Here is a 9,374-nt window from a genome sequence, read left to right as displayed (position 1 = left end):
CTAAGACACCTTTCAATAGTGCTGTGGAAGGGAGAATGCAAGGCAATCCTGCTGAGGATGTTGGGCAGCATCACTGGCAAGGATGATTAGCGAGAGGAAGCCCCAGGCAGTCAAAGCAAGTTATGCAGATGTGTGAAGGGACAGTAAGTAATACCCATTTATTGAATCATTTGATCAAAGTAATTCTGACCAATAAGGGCACAGTAAGCTCCCCATGTCTGCTGGGATCCAAATCCTGGCAGAACATACAACTCAGGAGATAAATTCCTAGAGTAGGAAGCCTATGGAAAAGAGCTAGTGTCGTGTAAAACTAGGACACAGTCACCAAATGAGAATGACACATTCCCAATAAATTTTACTACATAAAAAAACAATTCTTTTGAGTAGGTTTCCATAGAAGAGTGCTAATATATGCTGTTGTTTGTTTGTTTGTTTGTTTGTGTGTGTGTGTGTGTGTGTGTGTGTGTGTGTGTGTGTAGGAAATCTCAAAGTGCAATGAAACCCGCCATCCAGTTCTCCTTGTTACTGATTGTCCTTCAAGTCCACAATGGCCATGGAGATAAAGATCCACTTCAAGAAAAGCTAGCTTCCAGCATTGCTGACTTTGCATTTAAATTCTCCAGACAAGTAGCTTCACTCCAGAGTGGCCAAAATATCTTCTTCTCTCCTCTGAGTATCTCCATGGCGTTTTCAATGATTGGCATGGGTGCTAAATCCAACACCCAAAATCAAATTTACAAAGGACTTGGATTAACTTCAATTGACACAAGTAAGATCCATAAAGAATTTAAACAGCTCATTCAGATGCTGAAGAGTCCTGGAGCTAAGATGGACATAGGAAACGCCTTGTGGATAAAAAAGCCACACCAAATTCTTCCTAAGTTTTCAAAGGGTGTCAAAAGTTTGTACAAAGCAGAGAGCTTTAACTTTGAACAACCCTCTGTGGCTGAAAAGCAGATAAATGATTATGTGAACAAGAAAACCCATGGGAAAATTACGAAAGCAGTTCAAGACTTAGATCCAGCAGCCATCATGGTTCTTGTGAACTATATCTACTTCAAAGGTATGTTAAAGAAAGATAAGTTACAAATATTTAATGCTTTGTATTGTTCAATTAGCTAAAACTGGCAGTAATAACTTATACCTTCAAAACAAAAGTGTTTCTGCAGTGGAACCAACAATTTAGTTGAAAGTTCTAAAAGATGAAGCATTTAATGCAGAATTAGCAAAAGACGGGTTTGAGGCTGAAGTAGTTCCCTGAAGGCTTCCAGATGTTCTTGGGCTGCATCTCCCACCATCCCTGACGATTGGACATGCTGGTTGATACTGATGGTGGTGAAGTCCAGCAACATCAAGATCCCTGCCCCTGGATGCTTATAAACCACACAGGAAGCTGTTCCACTTGACTCAGTCCACGTTTTGGCCTGTGGGACCCCACTATCCCCATTTCCTCTCTCCCTTGCTATCTTCTGAAACATGAATAGCATGTTGACCTACCCTTGGCAATCTTTGTCCTTTGTCTGCACTCTCCTGATTCAACATAGTGCTATCATACACATGGCTGAAGGTGAATTTTCCAGCAGGCAGTTGACACTCCTTTTTCTTCTTAGATGACTGGAAATATCCCTTTGACCCTCAATTAACCCATAAAGAAGATTTTTTTATTGATGAAGGAAAAACTGTGAAAGTTGACATGATGGAAAACACTAAGCGTTACAGATATTTCCACGATGAAGCTCTGTCCTGCTGGGTAGTTGAACTTCCCCACAAAGGAGGTGCTGTTGCCTGGTTCATTCTGCCTGATGAAGGCAAACTGAAGAAAGTGGAGGATGCTATGGGGGAGGAAACTTTGTCCAAATGGAGAAAATCTTTAACAGAGGGGTAAGGCTTTTCTCTGCTGTTTCTAAATGCCTCTGTAGTAGTTAGTATTTATTAGAGTATGGAATGATGGCATCTGTTTTAAAACTTTAAAATGCCTCTCTTTAATTGTATGAAGATCTGACCCTGCAAACGCAGTAAATTGCTGAGTGTTATAAAACTCTTCATTGCTGATGATTTAATGTTCTGATTCTCGTTTAGGGACAAAATTAGTCTGTTCCTTCCAAAATTCTCGATGTCTGCATCCTATGATCTCAACAATGTGCTTTCTGGGCTGGGCATTACTGATGTGTTTAGCAGCAATGCTGATCTATCTGGAATTACTGGAAGTAGCGGCCTGAAGATTAACAAAGTACGTGTGTAGATATCATGCCTTGGTTATTTTATGGTATGAGATCAGGCTTTTAAAAGCGTTAAGTTACTGACAAATTTACTTCTAAGCATTGAGAATCAGCCCCTGGACCTTTCCACATTCTCTTGCTGTCTCAGGGGACTCTCTGCCTCTTTGCCATAGGAACCAATTGCATAGGGTTGTATGCAGTGTTAGTACCACTCAGAGCTGACACATTGACATTAATATAATGTATTTGTTTATTTTTTATATATTCATTTATTTATTTTACCCACCCATTACTGTAAGGTTCCAGGGTGTGTTACAGCACTGAAACACAACATTAAAAATAGTTTGAAAACTACATGCACTCATAAAAACAAGGAGGGTCATAGAATTGTAGAGCTGGAAGGGGGCCCAAGGGTCAACTAATCCAACCCCCTGCAATGCAGGAATCTCAGCTAAACCATCAATGGCTGATGGCCATCCAATCTCTCTTTAAAAGTCTCCAAGGAAGGAGCGTCCACCACGTCCCTAGATCTGGAAATAAATCATAATCATAATCATAATTTATTATTTGCAACCCGCTCTAGGTGGCTTCCCACAAAAGATTAAAAATACATTTAAATTATAATTAAAAATTATACTGGAATGGACTTCCTTGGGAGGTTGTGGACTAGCCTTTTACAGAACTTCATATGATTGGGAGTAATTGGTTGGACTGCAGTGGTATTTTATTTCTTTTAATTGTCTTAGTCTGGGCAGGAAAGACAACTCAAGAGACAGTGGGGTAGATAACCTAGGCAGTACTGGGTGAAGGGAACTCTTGGTCCACCTTATGCTGTCTTTCATTGAGTCATTGTATGTGCACTTGAGGATTGGCATGCATGTGAGGTGAGCACCAAACCCACAGGGCCACTGTGTGCTTCTCAAATGGAAGAATTCCTTCCAAACCTTTGTTCTGAGGCCACAAGAATTGCCTGTAAATATGCACAGGAGAAAGGGACGCAGGTGGCACTGTGGGCTGCTCTGGTTCGCCAGAAGCGGCTTAGTCATGCTGGCCACATGACCTGGAAGCTGTATGCCGGTTCCTTCGGCAGGTAAAGTCAGATGAATGCCGCATCCCCAGAGTCGTCCACTATGCCACAAACCTACATGAGATCATTTTGCCTGTGTTGTGTTGCCATACACAACACCCCCACACCACTCATGGGGAAGAGAAGATCGGTAGCTCTTATTTATTAAATTAAATTTGTATACTGCCTTTCATCCAAAGATCTCAAAACAAAATATATAACACAAAATACTCAAAATACATAGGAAAAATACATCAGGAAAACATGAATGAAAACAAACCCATATACATATATACTATTTGTCAACTGCTTTAAGGTTTATAATCAAGGGGTGTATAATTTTTTTATGAAATAAATAAAAATAAATACGTATGAGACTTCTGCACTGAGCATCTACTTGTAATGGATACTGCCTGCATATTTGACTTGGGGCAGTTCGAATCTTATATTTTGAAATGCAGACCTACTTAAAAACCATTATTTAGAAACAGCAAACAAAAAAAGATGATCCATCAACAACAACATTGACTGCAGGGAGTTAGTCGTGTGCCACAGTTGCAAGCTTAGCAAAACAAATGAACATAATATCCAATTTTAGAAAAATTGCAATAAACATACAACAGGGGCTCATTCATTCATTAGTTTAATAAAGTACTGCCCTTCGTCTGAGGATCATGGGGTGGCTTACAACACGAAAGTACATAACATAACACAACACACTGGCGACTGACTGGAAGCCATTTAAACCTTAGACCCAATGGATATGTGTTTGTGTGCATTTTTGTTCGTGGTTTTTTTCCTTGTTTGTGTGTTTTTGTGAGCTTGTGTGGTTGTGGCTTTTTCTTTGTGAGTGTTTGTGATTGTGGGGGAAGCACTGAGAAATTATTCTTGGAATGAGGATAGGGGGGTTATAAATGTGTTTCCCTTTACATCTGTGATATGTTGGAGGCTGTCATGGTTTAAAAAAAAATGAATATATCTTCCTTCCTTCCTTCCTTCCTTCCTATGCAGGCTATCCATCAGGCTGTCCTGGATATACATGAAAAAGGTAGTGAGGCAGCTGCAGTGACTGTTGTAACGACTGGGTTCAAATCCCTATCTCTTCGTGATCCTGTTGTACTCAAATTTACCAGGCCATTCTTTCTAACCATATTGGCACCAAATGATGGACCCCTGCTTTTCATGGGGAAAGTAATGAATCCTGTTCAAAAATGAACATCAGGGGGACCATTCAGAAGTTTCCAATTGCTTCTGAATCTTAGTGATGAAAGAGGACGTCCCCCCTTTGTTCAACAGAAGAAAGCGCCATAAGCAGTAGTTGTTTTTAAGGACGACTATGACACCAACAGCAAACTGCAGGTACAATAAAAAATAATTTTAAAATGTGTCTCTATTTCATTTTTTATGAAACTTTTATGAAATTTTCTGTTTTACAATGTATAATATTTATTTAAACAACCTTAAAATATCAATGACTTCCCTTCTTCTCTTTCCATGGTTCATTTTGAATAGCATAAATCATTGCATATTTTACATCTCATCTTAATGCTGCCAATGTTTTCAAGTGTACACAATTGCCCCCATATATTCAAGAAACATTCCCAATCTTCTTTAAACATAGGTTCTTGTTCTCTTATCAAACATGTCTCTATTTCCAATCTGTACTTCCTTTTACCGAAGACTGTGAATTACCGAACAATCACTTAGTTAACTCTCCAGCTTAATCTCTTGACTGCAAAATAAATCTAATCAGATAGTAGATTACTTTTAGTTTAACAGACGAAAGGGCATAAGAGCAGCATTACTCTGTCCATCTGCGATTCCCAGCCTCTGGTATTCATCCACCTTAGAGAAGGAGGTTTTACAGAACAACCAAAAGTCTCTCTCCAAAATGTACAAACTGTTACAGGATGCTCAAATAGAAAAATCGGGAAAGGGAAAGTCCATAATAAGATAGGAGGAGGACTTAGGTTATGTAATTGAATATAAAGAGTGGGGAAAACTGGACAAAAATATAAATTTTACAGCATGTTGTTTAATAAGAGAAAACTCCCTGAAAATGCACCATAGGTGGTATTTAACACCGGAGAGATTGGCTAAAATGAACAGATCGCTTAGTAATTAGTGTTGGAAATGCACAAAGCAGATTGGAACCTTCTACCATATGTGGTGGACATGTCCAGAGATCAGAATGTTCTGGGACATGATCCATGAAGAAATAATAAAGTTACTAAGAACTTCACACAGCAAAAGACCAGAAACATATCTTTTGGGAATATTGAATAGTGATATTCCTAGAGAAAACACTAAATTCTTTTTGTACGCAACATCAGCGGCGAGAATCCTGGTGGCTAAGTACTGGAAGGGTAACCAGGTACCGACCAAAGAAGAATGGTTATGTAGATTATGTGAATATTTGGAACTGGCCAAATTGACGGATATAATAAGACTAAAGCCAATGAATACAGTCAAGAAGGAATGGAAGTGCTTGAATGATTATTTAGAAAGACAAGGTTCTAATGTAAAAATTTGGCTGTGTCTAGAATGACCTTGCGAATGGAAAAGGGGAAACATACATATATATACATACATATATCCATATACAACCTCAAATTTACCATTCATGGGCAAGGTGATTGAGCGGGTGGTTGCTGAACAACTCCAGGCACGTATGGAAGAAGCGGACCATTTGGATCCCTTCCAGTCAGGATTCAGGCCTCACCATGGGACTGAATCTGCCTTGGTCACGCTGGTTGATGATCTCCGGCGAGCTAGGGACAAAGGTAAGAGCTGTTTCCCAGTTCTGCTGGATCTCTCAGCGGCATTTGACATGATCGACCATAACATCCTTCTGGACCGTCTAGAAGGGTTGGGAGCTGGGGGCACTGTCATACAGTGGTTCCGCTCCGTCCTCCTGGGTCGTGTCCAGAAAGTGGTGGGGGGATGAGTTTTCAGACCCCTGGGCTCTCACTTGTGGGGTGCCTCAGGGTTCTGTCCTCTCCCCCATGCTGGGTGGATTTGGGCTGGGTGTTCATCAGTATGCGGATGATACCCAGCTCTACCCTTCTTTCAAATCAGAACCAGTGAAGGCGGTGAACATCCTTTGTGAGTGTCTGGAGGCGGTTGGAGGATGGATGGTGGTTAACAGATTGAAGTTGAATCCTGACGAGACAGAAGTACTGTTTGTGGGGGACAGGAGGTGGGCAGGTGTGGATGACTCCCTGGTCCTGAATGGGGTAACTGTGCCACTGAAGGACCAGGTGCGCAGCCTGGGAGTCATCTTGGACTCACAGCTGTCCATGGAGGCTCAGATTAATTCTGTGTCCAGGACAGCTGTCTATCAGCTTCATCCGGTACGCAGGCTGAGACCCTACCTGTCTGCGGACTGCCTCACCAGAGTGGTGCATGCTCTGGTCATCTCTCGCTTGGATTACTGCAAAGCATTCTAAGTAGGGCTACCTTTGAAGGTGACCCGGAAACTGCAACTAATCCAGAATGCGGCAGCTAGACTGGTGACTGGGAGCGGCCGCCAGGACCACGTAACACCGGTCCTGAGAGATCTACACTGGCTCCCAGCACATTACTGAGCACAATTCAAAGTGTTGGTATTGACCTTTAAAGCCCTAAACGGCCTGGGTCCTGGATACCTGAAAGAGCGTCTAAACGCCCACCGTTCAGCCCGGACACTGAGATCCAGCGCCAAGGGCCTTCGGGCGGTTCCCTCGCTACGAGAAGTCAAGTTACAGGGAACCAGGCAGAGGGCCTTCTCGGTAGTGGCACCCACCCTGTGGAATGCCCTCCCACCAGAGGTCAAAGAGAACAACAATTACCAGACCTTTAGAAGGCATCTCAAGGCAGCCCTGTTTAGGGAAGCTTTTAATGTGTGATGGATTTCTGTATTTTAGTATTTTGTTGGAAGCCGCCCAGAGTGGCTGGGGGAACCCGGCCAGATGGGCGGGATATAAATAATAAAATATTTATTATTATTATTATTATTATTATTATTATTATTATTATTATTATTATACATTAAGATAAAAATAATACTGAAATACAGTGGTGCCTCGCTAGACGAATTTAATACGTTCCATGGGTCTTTTCTTATAATGAAAAATTCGTCTAGCGAATCCCTTAGGAATGCATTGAATTTTTTTTGAATATTTTTTTGCCCATAGGAACGCATTAATTGAATTTCAATGCATTCCTATGGGAAACCGTGATTCGCTAGACGAATTTTTCACAAAATCAATTCGTCTTGCGAGGCAACCTCCGCTAGAAAAAACCTTTCGTTAAGCGGAAATTTCGTTAAGCAGGGCATTCGTTAAGCGAGGCACCACTGTACAGATAAAATATGAAATGTGAAAGGAAGTGTTGTGAGAGTGATGGAAGTCTATTATTACTATTATTTTGTAAAATAGTGTTTATTATATTGAAATATTATTGGGGGGGGTGTCTCCCTTTCACCTGTGATGTGTTGGAGGCTGATGGTTTCCACCGAGGCAGCAGCTGCTGTCGTTATGATCTCTGGGGTTGGAGCTGCTCCTGGCCCCTCTCCCACTCCTATGGTCTTTAACAGGCCATACCCTTTTGTCTTAAGGGCATCAGATGATGGGCCCATACTTTTCATCCACTGTCTCTCAGACCTTGTAGGGGGCAGGAATATATTTTGAAAAAATATATGAACGAATTCCTTCGCCCCACAAATAAGCCAGAATGCATTTTAAATAAAAGGACACATTCTACTCATGTAAAAATATTGTTGATTTCCGGACTGTCCGTGGGCCGGATTTAGAAGGCGATTGGGCCACATCTGGGCCCCGGACCTTAGTTTGGGGGCTGCTGTCCTATGCAAATGTGAATATGTTAAAAATGAAGGCTTTTAGATAAAGAGGGGAGACCCAGTTGCCACAGCAAACATGTACAGTCAAACCTCGGTTCCCAAATGGCTCTGTTTTGGAATGTTTCGGCTCCCAAACACCGAAAATCCAGGAGTAAATGCTCTAGTTTTTGAACGTTTTTCAGAAGCCAAATGTCTGGTGTGGTTTCCACTTGAATGAAGGACGCTCTTGCAACCAACCAGAAGCCGCACTTTGGTTGTCGAACATTTCAGAAGCTAAACGGGCTTCCAGAACGGATTACATTTCACAACCAAGGTTTGACTGTAATGACATTCAAAGTACTGGCCGTGGTACTGAAATAAAACATCCTGGCCAGCAGCTGGAAACTGTAACAAAACTTTATTCCAGCTGTTCGCCTTTATACTCTTGAAATTTCTGCATACTGTAGAGACTTCACTGTGCCTGGTTTAACACTTCACCATCTCCCTTACTGGAAGGGAGACACTCAGAATCTTTTCTTAGAACCAACATGTCTGCTTTTGTCAATTGGGCATTGAAACAGTTGATCCATCAAGGGCCTGGACTTTAAAAGGTTCATCATGAGGGCTCAAATACCAGGAACAAAACTTTGAGGTCATAGTGGATTGCTTCATGAAGATGCCAACCTATTGTGTGGCTGCTGTGGAAAAAGCAAATTCCATGCATGCTTTGGAATTCCTAAACAGCTTGTGACAGAAAATGCTTCTCAATTTACAGCTGCAGATTTTGAGCAGCTCCAGAGTATGACTTTGAACACATTACTTCCACATTGCTTCCAGCCCAAAATATCCACATTATCCTAAACTAGGGAATACAGGCTATAGTCCTGCACAACACATGATGAGCACACAACTTAGGAAAAGTGTTTCTGCCTTGAAATTAAATTCACATCAACATGGCCTAATATAAGGAAAGTTGCAGAGTGGGACACAAAGACTAGAGAATCCTACATATACGATAATCACTATTCTGCTAGTGTTCTATCTGACTGCAATCCAGGAGACCCTGTTCTGGCTAAATTGGACAATGAAAAAAGATGGAAGACTCCAACCAATGTGAAGAAGCACTTGTCACTCAGTTCCTTTGCCATCAAGACCAATGGAGAATTCATTAGAAATCATGGATATCTACAGTTAATGCCAAAGACTACACAAATAAAAGAAGAGATCCCCTGTGAACCCTTAGACCAGGGTTTCCCAGACTTAGTTCTCC

General features: G+C 41.5%; 1 protein-coding gene across 1 annotated transcript; it reads left to right on the top strand.

Moving 5' to 3' along the window:
• Positions 1 to 364: 364 nt before the first annotated feature.
• LOC118079127 (plasma serine protease inhibitor-like) lies at positions 365 to 4,672 on the top strand. Its single transcript, XM_088669173.1, has 4 exons — positions 365 to 1,063; positions 1,611 to 1,881; positions 2,080 to 2,230; positions 4,297 to 4,672. Exons 1-4 carry the CDS (start codon positions 412 to 414, stop codon positions 4,498 to 4,500), a joined length of 1,278 nt encoding a protein of 425 aa, XP_088525299.1. The 5' UTR covers positions 365 to 411; the 3' UTR covers positions 4,501 to 4,672.
• The last annotated feature ends 4,702 nt before the right edge of the window (positions 4,673 to 9,374 follow it).

Source organism: Zootoca vivipara, chromosome 1 (genome assembly GCF_965207765.1).
Source record: "Zootoca vivipara chromosome 1, rZooViv2.hap1.1, whole genome shotgun sequence".
Classification (NCBI taxonomy): Eukaryota; Metazoa; Chordata; class Lepidosauria; order Squamata; family Lacertidae; genus Zootoca; species Zootoca vivipara.
Note: the sequence above shows the minus strand (reverse complement) of the source record. Positions and strands in the feature narration are given on the sequence as shown.

Bases quoted from the DNA above. Each gene is read 5' to 3' on its own strand.
- LOC118079127 (XM_088669173.1), top strand. From the start codon at position 412: ATGCTGTTGTTTGTTTGTTTGTTTGTTTGTGTGTGTGTGTGTGTGTGT. The intron at 1,882-2,079 runs GTAAGGCTTTTC...ATTCTCGTTTAG, and splicing joins AGAAAATCTTTAACAGAGGG to GGACAAAATTAGTCTGTTCC. The intron at 2,231-4,296 runs GTACGTGTGTAG...CTTCCTATGCAG, and splicing joins GCGGCCTGAAGATTAACAAA to GCTATCCATCAGGCTGTCCT.